Source organism: Salvelinus fontinalis, chromosome 23, assembly GCF_029448725.1.
Source record: "Salvelinus fontinalis isolate EN_2023a chromosome 23, ASM2944872v1, whole genome shotgun sequence".
Taxonomy (NCBI): domain Eukaryota; kingdom Metazoa; phylum Chordata; class Actinopteri; order Salmoniformes; family Salmonidae; genus Salvelinus; species Salvelinus fontinalis.
In genome coordinates, this window is record NC_074687.1 from 7,077,545 (window position 1) to 7,093,992 (window position 16,448).

Here is a 16,448-nt window from a genome sequence, read left to right on the forward strand (position 1 = left end):
GACAAGTTAAGAAATACAAGGGTGTTTATGATGAATGTTGCCCTATTGTAAGTTTCAAGTTTTATTAGTTGTATGTACGGGATACACATGCTATACATCGTCCAAAGAAATGTTTACTTGCAGGTTCCTTCTCGACAACAAGAAATAATATGAACATAGAGTAAATGCCTCACTAGCATAGAATACACATTTTAGCATAAGTATAAGACAAAAAATACACCATTTATAGTCCAATATTTACACATGTTTTGAGGAAGAAGGATTGGGGGGCAAGTGTTAAATTGTGGAGTATTTAGCAATCATAATAAGTCTGGTAGCAGCAGGTGTGGTGTCAGCAGCAGTGTGTGTTTCTGTGTGTGTGTGTGTGTGTGTGTGTGTGTGTGTGTGTGTGTGTGTGTGTGTGTGTGTGTGTGTGTGTGTGTGTGTGTAGCATTAATGTATATGTGCATATGTCTGTGTGTGTGAGTGAGTGCATATTTGTTGTGAGGTAGATGTTGTCAAGCTAAGGTGGTGTTAGTTGTTCTTACAGGCAGTCCGATGACACCTCGGGGTCCTGGCTCTCCTGACTCTCCCTGCCGACCAACCTCGCCACTCATTCCAGGGTCGCCTTGGCTACCAGCAGGGCCGGGCAGGCCAGGAGGGGAATGCACAATGTTGCACTCGCACAACCCGTGATCACCTAAGACACACGCATTCCGATCAGCTATACTGTAACACATAACTTGATCATAGTGCAGAAATGCACATTACGTTGTGAACACGCACCTTTCAGTCCTTTTCTTCCCGCAGAGCCTGGCCGCCCTCTCTGCCCTGAAAATCCCCTGTAGAAGTCCGCCCCTGCTGATATTAAGACATACACACACTCCACAACAATCCTTAAAGTAACTGTCCAGTAAAAATCTTACTTTTAAAAGTTAATATTCTGTCAACTCCCAAATCATTTTGTTGACTATACCCCATTTAGAAACGCCACCTCAAACATGTATCTCAAGCAGACCATTTAAAAAATGCTTGCTATTTCCTCATAGAACATGATGTCGGCTGAGCTAGCCAATCAGCGGTCTACCCGCATTCATATTTTTATTGACTGGAATACACCCACATCATTCAAACACAGGAAAGCTTTTTAACATACTTAATAAAAATGTTTTATGTTATATTGTAATTAATGATATGTCATCTTTCACAGAAATCTGGAAACACTGGACAGTTACTTTAAATATCAACATTTTAATAAAATATCAACATTAATCTCTTTCATGTCCACACTCACATGATCCTGGTGGTCCGGGTGGGCCCCCGAGCCCAGGCAGGCCATTGATACCTGGGGGTCCGGGGCTGAGGGCAGGGATACCTAGCTCTCCTGGTGCGCCCATCTCTCCCTTTACCCCCGGCTCTCCGAACGGACCCCACAGATCCACCACTGTTGGAACATAGAAGATGAGGGAGATAGGAGAGGATGAATGATTACTGAGGAAACCAAACGTTTGAAAAACACAAAACACAACTACACCATACATCATCTTGTTTTAAGACTTGTTAACAATAGAGTTTAAAAAATTGTTATTCTAACATTATAGTAAGTGCAATAGACAAATCTACTAGCTAAGTAACACTACGGATCACTGACTGGATAAGTGAGGGTTTGGCACTGACCTTGTTGTTGATCATGATCCTTCCTGGCAGGAGGTCCAGCGCGGCCTGGAAGACCTTTCTCCCCCTGCAGACCCCTCTGGCCCTGGGGACCCAGCTGTCCAGGAGGACCAGGGGGACCAACTACACCACCCACCCCAACCCCAAAATGGACACCAATCAATATCAATATAACAATCAATGTTATAACAATATAACAGTAAGGAACATAATATAAAAACTCCCATATTCAATGAAAGGTTGACTACCTGGAGTAAGACAATACTGTATATTGATAGACTTGTTGAGAGTGTAGCTGATTGACTTGAATGAAAATTGACTCGTTGATAGAAAAATGATTGATGATTTGATTGGTTAATCATACCGCTGTCCCGCCCTCCTGAGGGACCATCATCATAAATCAGCTCCCCTGGTTCTCCTCTGGCACCCTAAAGGCCACAACACCCATCTGTTAAAACCTACTATATAGTTTCTGTGTGTAAGGATTTGAATGAACGTTTATAATGGACTAGTGTCTCAAAGCTCAAAACAGTGTTTTGATGTGCGTATTAACTGTAGGACCACCTTTTGACCATCTCTGCCCATCAGTCCTGGTTCTCCCAGGTCCCCCTGGAGACAGAGCGAAAGGAATTGAGGAAGCAGGAGGGAGGGAGGAAGCAGGAGAGAGAGAGAGAGAGAGAGAGAGATGAATAGAGAGAGAGATATGAATAGAGAGGGGGAGGGAAGGGGGATAGTTAGACAAAGTGTTTAACAGCACCATCAAGAGGAAAAAAGATGCAACTGCAACACCTCTATTGGCCCCTACAAACCTATGCATAGACCAAACATTCTAGTGTAATTATATCAGTGGAGGCTGATGAGGGGAGGACGGTTTATAATAATATCTGGAACTGTCTGTTATGGCTGGAATGGAGTGAATGGAATCAAATGACTTTGTTTGATACCATTCCATTCCAGCCATTATTATGAGCCATCCTACCCTCAGCAGCCTCCACTGAATTATATAGAGGTCTTGGCATTGTTTGGCTACACACTCATACCCTCAGTCCTTGCTCTCCATCCCGACCAGCGATGCCCTGAAAGAACACACATAAACATTCAACAGGTCAGTATGTCACAAGCAGTGACAGGGGGCAGGTTAATATGTTTATGTGCAATGCATACAGTATAATGTATGTATAATATTTGTATGATACTAACCCGTTGTCCAGGCATCCCTATAACACCAGTCTCTCCTTTGTTGTCAGCCTGATAAGAAACAGATAACATAGATGAGTTAGTCAACAATAATCTATAGTGCTAACATGTCCCATTGTGACTACACATGTTAGGATGAAGCATGGGGTAATAAAGACTACAGGAGAGGAGAGGTCACTTACCTCAGGACCAGTATCACCTTTCAACCCTTTCTCACCCTTTATGCCCTGGAGTCAGAGCAGTGATTCAGTCAACACACAATCAAACTCACTGGGAAAACATCCATATTAATTAATCCATATTATGTTTTTGAACATATTAAAGTGGAGTGTGGAGCTGTACTGACATTGGGTCCAGTAAATGGACCGATCTGGGAATGGGTGGAGTTCCCTTGGGGACCAGGCTTTCCAGCGTCACCCTGTGGACAGAGAGGGAAGTGCAGTGAGAAAATTACAGCAGAGATGAGGACAGCATTGACAAATCATAATTTTTTAGTAGTCAAACACATGAAGTGCTGGGCAGTAGAAACTATATACAAATCTAATAAAAGTGCCTGTAGCCACTCACAGGTTCTCCTTTGACCCCTTTCAACACTTTGGTCATGGTGCCCTGAGCAGGAAACACACCAGGTTAAAACATCTTTAGAATTACGTTTATCTCATTCACTAGCTGTGTACGAGAGATTAAACATAGACCTTACCTTTGGCCCAGGAAGACCAGGATACCCTCGTGGGCCCTGAGACAAACCAGAAGAATGATTAGGTATCTAGTACAGAGTATGTCACAGAAGGTTGTATATGGTATAAGGTACAGCAATGCATTCACACGCATGCGCACATTAAACACACACACACCACTAACCTGTGGTCCCGGGAGTCCTCTGTAGCCAGACCGACCTGGGTAACCCTGAGGACCCTGAGAGAGAGAACGTCAGAGTGCAATGCAATTTATAACATGTAGTATATCAATAGTATAATATGCTGGCTATCTTGTACCATAACGTTAAAGTGACAGTTGAAGTAATGTGTACATGTAGGTAGGGGTACAGGTTAGTTGAGGTTATGTGTACATGTAGGTAGGGGTACAGGTTTATTCCAGGTAATGTGTACATGTAGGTAGGGGTAAAGGTTAGTTGAGGTAATGTGTGCATGTAGGTAGGGGTACAGGTTAGTTGAGGTAATGTGTACATGTAGGTAGGGGTACAGGTTAGTTGAGGTAATGTGTGCATGTAAGTAGGGGTACAGGTTAGTTGAGGTAATGTATACATGTAGGTAGGGGTACAGGTTAGTCGAGGTAATGTGTACATCTAGGTAGGAGTACAGGTTAGTTGAGGTAATGTGTACATGTAGGTAGGGGTACAGGTTAGTTGAGGTAATGTATACATGTAGGTAGGGGTACAGGTTAGTCGAGGTAATGTGTACATCTAGGTAGGAGTACAGGTTAGTTGAGGTAATGTGTACATGTAGGTAGGGGTACAGGTTAGTTGAGGTAATGTGTACATGTAAGTAGGGGTACAGGTTAGTTGAGGTAATGTGTACATGTAGGTAGTGGTACAGGTTAGTTGAGGTAATGTGTGCATGTAGGTAGGGGTACAAGTTAGTTGAGGTAATGTGTGCATGTAAGTAGGGGTACAGGTTAGTTGAGGTAATGTGTACATGTAGGTAGGGGTACAGGTTAGTCGAGGTAATGTGTACATGTAGGTAGGGGTACAGGTTTATTCGAGGTCATATGTACATGTAAGTAGGGGTACAGGCTAGTTGAGGTAATGTGTACATGTAGGTAGGGGTACAGGTTAGTCGAGGTAATGTGTACATGTAGGTAGGGGTACAGGTTTATTCGAGGTCATATGTACATGTAGGTAGGGGTACAGGTTAGTTGAGGTAATGTGTACATGTAGGTAGGGGTACAGGTTAGTTGAGGTTATGTGTACATGTAGGTAGGGGTACAGGTTTATTCCAGGTAATGTGTACATGTAGGTAGGGGTACAGGTTAGTTGAGGTAATGTGTGCATGTAGGTAGGGGTACAGGTTAGTTGAGGTAATGTGTGCATGTAAGTAGGGGTACAGGTTAGTTGAAGTAATGTATGCATGTAGGTAGGGGTACAGGTTAGTCGAGGTAATGTGTACATCTAGGTAGGAGTACAGGTTAGTTGAGGTAATGTGTACATGTAGGTAGGGGTACAGGTTAGTTGAGGTAATGTGTACATGTAAGTAGGGGTACAGGTTAGTTGAGGTAATGTGTACATGTAGGTAGGGGTACAGGTTAGTTGAGGTAATGTGTGCATGTAGGTAGGGGTACAGGTTAGTTGAGGTAATGTGTGCATGTAAGTAGGGGTACAGGTTAGTTGAGGTAATGTGTACATGTAGGTAGGGGTACAGGTTAGTCGAGGTAATGTGTACATGTAGGTAGGGGTACAGGTTTATTCAAGGTCATATGTACATGTAAGTAGAGGTACAGGCTAGTTGAGGTAATGTGTAATTGTAAGTAGGGGTACAGGTTAGTTGGGGTAATGTGTGCATGTAGGTAGGGGTACAGGTTAGTTGAGGTAATGTGTGCATGTAAGTAGGGGTACAGGTTAGTTGAGGTTATGTGTACATGTAGGTAGGGGTACAGGTTAGTCGAGGTAATGTGTACATGTAGGTAGGGGTACAGGTAAGTTGAGGTAATGTGTACATGTAGGTAGGGGTACAGGTTAGTCGAGGTAATGTGTACATGTAGGTAGGGGTACAGGTTAGTTGAGGTAATGTGTACATGTAGGTAGGGGTACAGGTTAGTAGAGGTAATGTGTACATGTAGGTAGGGGTACAGGTTAGTCGAGGTAATGTGTGCATGTAGGTAGGGGTACAGGTTAGTCGAGGTAATGTGTACATCTAGGTAGGAGTACAGGTTAGTTGAGGTAATGTGTACATGTAGGTAGGGGTACAGGTTAGTTGAGGTAATGTGTACATGTAAGTAGGGGTACAGGTTAGTTGAGGTAATGTGTACATGTAGGTAGTGGTACAGGTTAGTTGAGGTAATGTGTGCATGTAGGTAGGGGTACAAGTTAGTTGAGGTAATGTGTGCATGTAAGTAGGGGTACAGGTTAGTTGAGGTAATGTGTACATGTAGGTAGGGGTACAGGTTAGTCGAGGTAATGTGTACATGTAGGTAGGGGTACAGGTTTATTCGAGGTCATATGTACATGTAAGTAGGGGTACAGGCTAGTTGAGGTAATGTGTACATGTAGGTAGGGGTACAGGTTAGTCGAGGTAATGTGTACATGTAGGTAGGGGTACAGGTTTATTCGAGGTCATATGTACATGTAGGTAGGGGTACAGGTTAGTTGAGGTAATGTGTACATGTAGGTAGGGGTACAGGTTAGTTGAGGTTATGTGTACATGTAGGTAGGGGTACAGGTTTATTCCAGGTAATGTGTACATGTAGGTAGGGGTACAGGTTAGTTGAGGTAATGTGTGCATGTAGGTAGGGGTACAGGTTAGTTGAGGTAATGTGTGCATGTAAGTAGGGGTACAGGTTAGTTGAAGTAATGTATGCATGTAGGTAGGGGTACAGGTTAGTCGAGGTAATGTGTACATCTAGGTAGGAGTACAGGTTAGTTGAGGTAATGTGTACATGTAGGTAGGGGTACAGGTTAGTTGAGGTAATGTGTACATGTAAGTAGGGGTACAGGTTAGTTGAGGTAATGTGTACATGTAGGTAGGGGTACAGGTTAGTTGAGGTAATGTGTGCATGTAGGTAGGGGTACAGGTTAGTTGAGGTAATGTGTGCATGTAAGTAGGGGTACAGGTTAGTTGAGGTAATGTGTACATGTAGGTAGGGGTACAGGTTAGTCGAGGTAATGTGTACATGTAGGTAGGGGTACAGGTTTATTCAAGGTCATATGTACATGTAAGTAGAGGTACAGGCTAGTTGAGGTAATGTGTAATTGTAAGTAGGGGTACAGGTTAGTTGGGGTAATGTGTGCATGTAGGTAGGGGTACAGGTTAGTTGAGGTAATGTGTGCATGTAAGTAGGGGTACAGGTTAGTTGAGGTTATGTGTACATGTAGGTAGGGGTACAGGTTAGTCGAGGTAATGTGTACATGTAGGTAGGGGTACAGGTAAGTTGAGGTAATGTGTACATGTAGGTAGGGGTACAGGTTAGTCGAGGTAATGTGTACATGTAGGTAGGGGTACAGGTTAGTTGAGGTAATGTGTACATGTAGGTAGGGGTACAGGTTAGTAGAGGTAATGTGTACATGTAGGTAGGGGTACAGGTTAGTCGAGGTAATGTGTGCATGTAGGTAGGGGTACAGGTTAGTCGAGGTAATGTGTACATGTATGTAGGGATACATGTTAGCTGAGGTAATGTGTGCATGTAGGTAGGGGTACAGGTTTATTCGAGGTCATATGTACATGTAAGTAGGGGTAGAGGTTAGTTGAGGTAATGTGTACATGTAGGTAGGGGTACAGGTTAGTTGAGGTAATGTGTGCATGTAGGTAGGGGTACAGGTTAGTTGAGGTAATGTGTGCATGTAAGTAGGGGTACAGGTTAGTTGAGGTTATGTGTACATATAGGTAGGGGTACAGGTTAGTCGATGTAATGTGTACATGTAGGTAGGGGTACAGGTAAGTTGAGGTAATGTGTACATGTAGGTAGGGGTACAGGTTAGTCGAGGTAATGTGTACATGTAGGTTGGGGTACAGGTTAGTTGAGGTAATGTGTACATGTAGGTAAGGGTACAGGTTTATTTGAGGTCATATGTACATGTAAGTAGGGGTACAGGTTAGTTGAGGTCATGTGCACATGTAGGTAGGGGTACCGGTTAGTAGAGGTAATGTGTACATGTAGGTAGGGGTACAGGTTAGTCGAGGTAATCTGTACATGTAGGTAGGGGTACAGGTTAGTAGAGGTAATGTGTACATGTAGGTAGGGGTACAGGTTAGTAGAGGTAATGTGTACATGTAGGTAGGGGTACAGGTTAGTCGAGGTAATGTGTGCATGTAGGTAGGGGTACAGGTTAGTCGAGGTAATGTGTACATGTATGTAGGGATACACGTTCGTTGAGGTAATGTGTGCATGTAGGTAGGGGTACAGGTTTATTCGAGGTCATATGTACATGTAAGTAGGGGTAGAGGTTAGTTGAGGTAATGCGTACATGTAGGTAGGGGTACAGGTTAGTTGAGGTAATATGTACATGTAGGTAGGGGTACAGATTAGTAGAGTTAATGTGTACATGTAGGTAGGGGTACAGGTTAGTTGAGGTAATGTGTACATGTAGGTAGGGGTACAGGTTAGTCGAGGTAATGTGTACATGTAGGTAGGGGTACAGGTTAGTTGAGGTAATGTGTGCATGTAAGTAGGGGTACAGGTTAGTTGAGGTAATGTGTACATGTAGGTAGGGGTACAGGTTAGTAGAGGTAATGTGTACATGTACGTAGGGGTACAGGTTAGTTGAGGTAATGTGTGCATGTAAGTAGGGGTACAGGTTAGTTGAGGTAATGTGTACATGTAGGTAGGGGTACAGGTTAGTCGAGGTAATGTGTACAAGTAGGTAGGGGTACAGGTTAGTTGAGGTAATGTGTACATGTAGGTAGGTGTACAGGTTTATTCGAGGTCATATGTACATGTACGTAGGGGTACAGGCTAGTTGAGGTAATGTGTAATTGTAGGTAGGGGTACAGGTTAGTTGAGGTAATGTGTGCATGTAGGTAGGGGTACAGGTTAGTTGAGGTAATGTGTACCTATAGGTAGGGGTACAGGTTAGTCGAGGTAATGTGTACATGTAGGTTGGGGTACAGGTAAGTTGAGGTAATGTGTACATGTAGGTAGGGGTACAGGTTAGTCGAGGTAATGTGTACATGTAGGTAGGGGTACAGGTTAGTTGAGGTAATGTGTACATGTAGGTAGGGGTACAGGTTTATTTGAGGTCATATGTACATGTAGGTAGGGGTACCGGTTATTTGATGTAATGTGTACATGTAAGTAGGGGTTCAGGTTATTAGACGTAATGTGTACATGTAGGTAGGGGTACAGGTTTATTCGAGGTCATATGTACATGTAAGTAGGGGTACAGGTTATTTGATGTAATGTGTACATGTAGGGAGGGGTACAGGTGAGTTGAGGTAATGTGTGCATGTAAGTAGGGGTACAGGTTAGTTGAGGTAATGTGTACATGTAGGTAGGGGTACAGGTTAGTTGAGGTAATGTGTACATGTAGGTAGGGGTACAGGTTAGTTGAGGTAATGTGTACATGTAGGTAGGTGTACAGGTTTATTCGAGGTCATATGTACATGTAAGCAGGGGTACAGGCTAGTTGAGGTAATGTGTAATTGTAGGTAGGGGTACAGGTTAGTTGAGGTAATGTGTGCATGTAGGTAGGGGTACAGGTTAGTTGAGGTAATGTGTGCATGTAAGTAGGGGTACAGGTTAGTTGAGGTTATGTGCACATATAGGTAGGGGTACAGGTTAGTCGAGGTAATGTGTACATGTAGGTAGGGGTACAGGTTAGTCGAGGTAATGTGTACATGTAGGTAGGGGTACAGGTTAGTTGAGGTAATGTGTACATGTAGGTAGGGGTACAGGTTTATTTGAGGTCATATGTACATGTAGGTAGGGGTACAGGTTAGTCAAGGTAATGTGTACATGTAGGTAGGGGTACAGGTTAGTAGAGGTAATGTGTACATGTAAGTAGGGGTACAGGTTAGTAGAGGTAATGTGTTCATGTAGGTAGGGGTACAGGTTAGTTGAGGTAATGTGTGCATGTAGGTAGGGGTACAGGTTTATTCGAGGTCATATGTACATGTAAGTAGGGGTACAGGTTGGTTGAGGTAATGTGTACATGTAGGTAGGGGTACAGGTTAGTCAAGGTAATGTGTACATGTAGGTAGGGGTACAGGTTAGTCAAGGTAATGTGTACATGTAGGTAGGGGTACAGGTTAGTTGAGGTAATGCGTACATGTAGGTATGGGTACAGGTTAGTTTAGGTAATGTGTACATGTAGGTAGGGGTACAGGTTAGTTGAAGTAATGTGTGCATGTAGGTAGGGGTACATGTTAGTCGAGGTAATGTGTACATGTAGGTAGGGGTACAGGTTAGTCGAGGTAATGTGTACATGTAGGTAAGGGTACAGGTTAGTCGAGGTCATGTGTACATGTAGGTAGGGGTACAGGTTAGTAGAGGTAATGTGTACATGTAGGTAGGGGTACAGGTTAGTCGAGGTCATGTGTACATGTAGGTAGGGGTACAGGTTAGTTGAGGTAATGTGTACATGTAGAGTGTAGTACAGTGACTATGTATAGATGATTAGATGATAAACAGTGAGTAGCAGCAGTGAATGTAAATATACTCACAACTAATCCAGGATATCCGGGCAGCCCTGAATCTCCCTTTAGAAAAGTCACACAGAGAGAAGAGGTTGTTTGTTTGTAGAATACAAGAGTACATCATGAGTGTGTAAAGGACGTCACGCTGCTTGCTTAGCGAGTACCACTTCCTCCTGAATCGGCCCATACCTGGCGCAAACTCAGGACCTCTGCCTTGCTAGCACACATGACCGCCCTCCTGAAGGGTCTTACCAGTCGGCGCCACATTAAAAGCTAGCTATTCACTGGAGCAAGTGGTGACACTTCAGGCTGAGGAGGAAGTTGCACACATCCCCATGTGCTACAATCACCCCTCAAACTTACTCAACAGCGACCCCAGCGTTGAGCTGAGCGCAACTGTAGATCAGGGTTACGGCACCAGTGTAAAGGATGTCACACTGCTTGTTTAGCGAGTACCATTTCCTCCCGGGACCTCTGCCTTGCTAGCACGTACATGTGACCATCCTCCTGAAGCGTTACCAGTCGGTGCCGTGCGAAAAGCAGTCACGTACACTGGATAGGTGCAGTGAAATGTGCTGTTTTACAGGGTCAGCCATAGTAGTACAGCGCCCCTGGAGCAAATTAGGGTTAAGTGCCTTGCTCAAGGGCACATCTACAGATTTTTCACCTTATCGGCTCGGGTATTTTATCCAGCGTCATTTTGGTTACTGGCCCAACTGACATGATGTTCCATTTAAAACAGCCTTTACTATGGACACAGAGGTCAAACAGCGCTCATACAGCGCTGACAGAGGTGATACTACTGTATGTAATACTATATCAGATCTATTCCACAGTCCTCCAGCCCTCTCCTCTCACCCTGAAGCGCTCCATGAACACACTCAGCTCCAGAGTGTCTCCCTTCTGTCCCTTCCTGCCCGCCTGACCCTGTGGAGAGAGAGGGAGAGAGAGAGAGAGAAAGAGAGAGACAGAGAGAGAGAGAGACAGAGAGAGAGAGATGGAGAGAGCGAGAGACAGATAGAGAGAGAGAGACGCAGAGAGAGAGACGGAGAGAAATGGAGAGAGAGAGAGACGGAAAGAGACGAAGAGAGAGAGAGAGATAGAGAGACGGAGAGAGAGAGAGAGAGCGAGAGAGACGGAGAGAGAGAGAGATGGAGAGAGAGACAGAGAGAGATAGAGAGAGAGATAGAGAAGGAGAGAGAGAGAGAGAGAGCGAGAGAGAGAGAGAGAGAGAGAGCGAGAGAGAGAGAAGGAGAGAGAGAGAGACGGAGAGAGAGAGACGGAGAGAGACGGAGAGAGAGACGGAGAGAGAGACACGGAGAGAGAGAGAGATTACGGAGAGAGAGTGAGAGAGAGAGAGAGAGAGAGAGAGAGAGAGAGAGAGAGAGAGAGAGAGTGAGAGAGAGAGAGAGAGAGAGAGAGAGTGAGTGAGAGGGGGGAATGGGTACACAATTAAAAGAGAAAATATAAAGGAAGTTAATCAATATCTGAGGCTACAAGGTGGAAACCTTGATTCTTTCTCTACAAACATCTCTGGTGACATCAACTGGGATCATACGTACATTATACCCGGGCTGGCCATCGTAGCCTGGTTGACCTGCCGACCCTGAGTCTCCGTGTGTTCCGTTGCACCCGTCTGCTCCAGGTTTCCCACGAGGCCCAGCCTGTCCTGGGTGGCCCTGGATGATGACATGGAGGAGTTCATGAGTATCCTTAACAACATCAGTACAGTTCTTAAAGAATAAACAAAACAACAGCAGATGTTTTTTTTGGCATGTGTGTCTGTTATTTATCTGTTTTTGGAGTGAAACATCTTAATCCCACTTACAGGAATACCGTCCAACCCGGAAAACCCAGGAACCCCAGTCATCCCCTGCGGAGAAAGGAAAAACACTCACTTTATATAAGTCCATACCAAAACTCGATGAGTGGACACACTACCAGGCCGGTGTCTGAGATCTCTAGAGAATAATTCTCCAGTCAGTGTTCCTCACCACAGCACCCTTGGGGCCGATGATGCCTCCTCTGCCCCTGTCGCCCTTCTCTCCCTGGACTCCCTGGACTCCTGGGTCCCCTAGACGTCCTGAAGGCCCCTGGGGGCCCTGAGAACCAAGAAGACCAGGCTGGCCCTGAGGAAGAGAGAGACATGTTCATCAACAGACAGAGGACAGACATGTTCATCAACAGACAGAGGACAGACATGTTCATCAAAAGACAGTGGAGAGACAAGAAATACATTGGGGGATGGAGACATTAACATTCAAATGTATATGTGATGAAAAGAGTGTTTAAACTCACCAGTTGATGCTATAAAAATAACATAGAAACGCCATTCACTCGCCTTACAGGCGGGTAACTGGGGGTTTAGTATTGAATACAGGTTAAAGCACCACAACAATGCAACTTCTCCTACATAATGAGTTGGCTGTCAAATGATATGAACATCTACAGCAGCTTAACATGTCGCAGGGGGGTGAGACTCCACCCAGTGGTGGTTTTCTGGCATTACTAAAAGCCTAGGTGGAGAAACACTGTTTAGACTGGGGGAACAGTGAGGAAGCAGAGAGATGGATTCAATAGCCCAGGTAGTTCGGTGGTCACTAGTTTCCACAGCCACAAAGTCATAAACCATGCTAATTCTTACAATTTCTCTTCTTAAAATGTAATTTTAAACCTAACCTTTACCTTAACCACACTGCTAACCTTATGCCTAACCCTAACCTTACATTAATTAAGACAAAAAACATGTTTACGATACAGCACACTTTTACTTGTGGCTGTGCTATCTAGTGGACACCGGGTCAGAGTAAATGAAAATCATCATTAGACTTTGCCACCACAAAGTTGACAAATACGTGAAATTTGTCCCTCTGGCCCATGGACTAAGGGTGAGAGCTTTTTCAGCAAAGTGGGAATAAGGCACCAAAATAATGTACACTATGTCAATCTATTTGTAACAGGACGTAGACATTTGACTAGAATTTGACATTTGACTAGAAACATTACATTTACATTTAAGTCATTTAGCAGACGCTCTTATCCAGAGCGACTTACAAATTGGTGCATTCACCTTATGACATCCAGTGGAACAGCCACTTTACAATAGTGCATCAAAACTCGGATTAACTGAAAGTAATCAATTACTAAAACACAGCTCTGAAGAAGACCTAAATACGCCCTGATAGAACACTGTTGGCCTAGACAGAAATGTATTTTCTAGCCTCCCTGGCTGGCATTGGCCTACCTCCCACCTTGACCATACCATTAGCACCAATTATAAACCAATGCTTTCCACAAAGGCATGAAATCACAATCATTATATTCAGGTAACAATTTCTCAATTAACATAAATATATACATCACAATTATTATTATTATCATTATTATTATGTAGAACCTTGCATTAAGCACAAATAAACCAGGGTACACATTTCTCTCTCCCTTGGGATTTAGCAATTGCATTACCCCGCACACACATTACCCTCGTGTTCCTCTGCTCAGACGTTGCTGACGCATGCCAGATCTTACACCGCCTGGATAGATATTTTACGTATCAGCTAACCACAACATATGTTATAGCAATCTGGTGCCCAACGGCACAGTTGATGACATAACACACAAGCACTTGTTGACGCATGCAACATCTGAGCAGGGGAATACAACCATGATAATTGGCGCTCCCGACCACAGCTCTGGTGGACACACCCCTTCCCGAGCACGGTGAAAGGAAGACAAACATTTAGGAGTTGAAAGGAATTCAAGGAAGTCGGGTAGCTTAAGACTTAATCAATAAACCGTTTCCAAATTCTGGTTATTTAATAAGGTAGGTCAGAATATAAGGCACGGATTCCAGCTCTGTGGCATACAGTGCATTCGGAAAGTATTCAGACTCTTTGACTTTTTCCACATTTTGTTACGTTACAGCCTTATTCTAAAATTGATTCAATTGTTTTTTTCCCATCATCAATCTACACACAATACCCGGTAATGACAAAGCAAAAACAGCTTTTTATAAATTTTTGCAAATTTATAAAGAATAAAAAATGAAAAATTACATTTACATAACTATTCAGACCCTTGTTCTCAGTACATTGTTGAAGCACCTTCGGCAGTGATTACAGCCTCAAGTCTTATTGGGTATAACGCTACAAGCTTGGAAAATTTCTCCCATTAGTTTCTCCCATTCTTCTCTGCAGATCTTCTCAAGCTCTGTTAGGTTGGATGGGGAGCGTCAATGCACAGCTATATTCAGCTCTCTCCAGAGATGTTTGATAGGGTTGAAGTCTGGGCTCTGGCTGGGCCACTCAAGGACATTCAGAGATTTGTCTCGAAGCCACTCCTGTGTTGTCTTGGCTGTGTGCTTAGGGTCGTTGTCCTGTTGGAATGTGAACCTTCGCCCCCGTCTGAGGTCCTGAGTAGGAGTAGGTTTTCATCAGGGATCTCTCTGTACTTTGCTCCTTTTATATTTTCCTCGATCCTGACTAGTCTCCCAGTCCCTGTCGCTGAAAAGCATCCCTTCAGCATGATGCTGCCACCACCATGCTTCACTGTAGGGATGGTGCAAGGTTTTCTCCAAACGTGACGCTTGGCAATTAGGCCAAAGAGTTCAATCTTGGTTTCATCAGACCAGATAATCTTGTTTCTCATGGTCTGAGACTCCTTTAGGTTCCTTTTGACAAACAGGTTGTCATTTTCACTGAATGGCTTCCATCTGGCCACTCTACCATAAAGGCCTGATTGGTGGAGTGCTGCAGAAATGGTTGTCCCTCCTCATCTCCACAGAGGAACTCTGGAGCTCAGTCAGAGTGACCATCGGGTTCTTGGTCACCTCCCTGACCAAAGCCCTTCTCCCCCGAGCTCCAGGAAGAGTCTTGGTGGTTCAAAACGTCTTCCATTTCAGATTGATGGAGGCCGCTGTGTTCTTGGGGTCCTTCAATGCTGCAGAAATGTTTCGGTACCTTTCCACAGATCTTTGCCTCAACACAATCTTGTCTCAGAGCCTTATGGACAATTCCTTTGACCTCATGGCTTGGTTTTTGCTCTGATAACACTGTCAACTGTGGGATCTTATTAATACAGCTGTCACGCCCTGGCCTTAGTATTATTGGTTTTCTTTATTATTTTAGTTAGGTCAGGGTGTGACATGGGTTATGTTTATGTTTTTGTTGGTTTTGGGTGTTTATTTGGTAAAGGGGTTATGGGGTGGAGTATATGGTTTTGTGTTGAGTGTATATGTCTAGCGTTGTCTATGTTGGTTTGTTATCTAGGAGAGTCTATGGTTACCTGAATGAGTTCCCAATTAGAGACAGCTGATTTCGGTTGTCTCTGATTGGGAGCCTTATTTAGGGTAGCCATAGGCTCTCATTGGTTGTGGGTAATTGTCTATGTAAGAACGTTAGTAGCATGTATGTTTGTGCACAACGTTTGTAGCTTCACGGTCGTTTTGTTGTTTTGTTAAAGTGTTTTTGTGTCGTGTTCATCTTTGTGTTATAATAAAAGAAGATGGCTTATTTTCCAAAAGCTGCATTTTGGTCCGTTAATCCGCCACACGATCGTGACAACAGCCTTTCCAAATCATGTCCAATCAATTGAATTTACCAAAGGTGGATTTCAATCAAGTTGTAGAAATATCTCAAGGATGATCAATGGAAACAGGATGCACCTGAGCTCAATTGCGAGTCTCATAGCAAAGGATCTGAATACTTATGTAAACCAGGTATTTCTAAGAACCTATTTTCGCTTTGTCATTATGGGGTATTTGTGTAGATTAATGTGGGGAAAAAATGTATTGAATCCATTTTAGAATAAGGATGTAACGTAACAAAATGTGGAAAAAGTGAAGGGGTCTGAATACTTTCCGAATGCACTGTATATAGATGTATAGACTACATATCACAGGAGGCTGGTGGTTGGAGCTATATGAGGATGGCTCAGTGTAATGGTTGGATGGAATGGTACTAAACACATGAAACACATGGAAACAATGTGTTTGACTCCGTTCCATTGATTCCATTCCAGCCATTACACTGAGCTCCTCCCACCAGCCTCCTCTACTACATATCCTTGCCTATGCCAGCAGTCTAATTTAAACTGCCAAGCATAACTTCAGAGAGAACTGTAAACACCCAAAACCTTGGTTACGACTTTGTGGTATCAACCTATGGCCATAAGAGAGAAACATGTCTTTCTTCTTGAGCTTTGTAAAGTTACGCATAGTCAACCACTACTATCTTCTGCCATCCAGTGTTTATGGGAGACTAAACTTTACTGTAAAATAAAAATCAACTGTGTTTG

At 43.7% G+C, this 16,448-nt stretch overlaps 1 protein-coding gene across 2 annotated transcripts in view; it reads right to left on the reverse strand.

The window, feature by feature from the left end:
• Nucleotides 1-16,448, reverse strand: part of LOC129820793 (collagen alpha-2(IV) chain-like) — a 130,900-nt gene that overhangs the window by 22,932 nt on the left and 91,520 nt on the right. The window contains exons 5-22 of one of the 2 annotated variants that reach the window (XM_055877761.1): nt 12,149-12,283; nt 11,983-12,027; nt 11,717-11,833; nt 11,013-11,081; nt 10,182-10,217; nt 3,712-3,765; nt 3,551-3,586; nt 3,418-3,459; nt 3,197-3,268; nt 3,033-3,077; nt 2,854-2,901; nt 2,694-2,729; nt 2,218-2,262; nt 2,018-2,081; nt 1,657-1,776; nt 1,274-1,423; nt 766-837; nt 528-679 (exon numbers count right to left, since the gene is read on the reverse strand). In XM_055877761.1, coding sequence (XP_055733736.1) covers nt 528-679; nt 766-837; nt 1,274-1,423; nt 1,657-1,776; nt 2,018-2,081; nt 2,218-2,262; nt 2,694-2,729; nt 2,854-2,901; nt 3,033-3,077; nt 3,197-3,268; nt 3,418-3,459; nt 3,551-3,586; nt 3,712-3,765; nt 10,182-10,217; nt 11,013-11,081; nt 11,717-11,833; nt 11,983-12,027; nt 12,149-12,283 — 1,338 coding nt within the window. Of the gene's footprint in view, nt 1-527; nt 680-765; nt 841-1,273; nt 1,424-1,656; nt 1,777-2,017; nt 2,082-2,217; nt 2,263-2,693; nt 2,730-2,853; nt 2,902-3,032; nt 3,078-3,196; nt 3,269-3,417; nt 3,460-3,550; nt 3,587-3,711; nt 3,766-10,181; nt 10,218-11,012; nt 11,082-11,716; nt 11,834-11,982; nt 12,028-12,148; nt 12,284-16,448 lie in introns of both variants that reach the window. The other variant, XM_055877760.1, reaches the window with a different exon arrangement.